Source organism: Calidris pugnax, unplaced genomic scaffold (genome assembly GCF_001431845.1).
Source record: "Calidris pugnax isolate Ruff unplaced genomic scaffold, ASM143184v1 scaffold133, whole genome shotgun sequence".
In the NCBI taxonomy this organism is placed as follows: domain Eukaryota; kingdom Metazoa; phylum Chordata; class Aves; order Charadriiformes; family Scolopacidae; genus Calidris; species Calidris pugnax.
In genome coordinates, this window is record NW_015090977.1 from 2,006,519 (window position 1) to 2,006,956 (window position 438).

Genomic DNA, 438 nt, shown 5'->3' on the forward strand with positions numbered 1-438 from the left:
GGTGGGGGGGGGGGCATGCCAAACTGCCTGCCCGGGAGGTTGTGGGGGACAAGCCCTGTCCCCACAGTGTGCTGTGGCTAATGAGTGTGACTAACCGGGGTGGGGGTTTTGGGGCTGCCATTCACACACACCCACCCCCCTCTCCTCATCCCCTCCGGCCCACCAGAAAAACTTTGAGGAGCCCATCGCCCTGCAGGAGATGGACACCAGCAACGGGGTCCTGCTGCCCTTCTACGACCCCGACTCCAGCGTCGTCTACCTCTGCGGGAAGGTAACACACTCACACACACACACACACACACACGGGGGCACACGGGTTCCCCCCCCACTATCTCTGCCTGCCTGACCCTACTAACCCCCCCGCACCCGCGCGTCTCTGTCTTTGGTTTTAACCCGCTAACGGCCGGCGCAGGAGAAAGACAAACCCCACGACGGCGC

At 63.5% G+C, this 438-nt stretch overlaps 1 protein-coding gene across 1 annotated transcript in view; it reads left to right on the plus strand.

Moving 5' to 3' along the window:
• Positions 1-438, plus strand: part of CORO6 (coronin 6) — a 5,714-nt gene that overhangs the window by 2,719 nt on the left and 2,557 nt on the right. Inside the window, exon 6 of the mRNA XM_014953047.1 lies at positions 167-271. Coding sequence (XP_014808533.1) covers positions 167-271 — 105 coding nt within the window. The remainder of the gene's footprint in view (positions 1-166; positions 272-438) is intronic.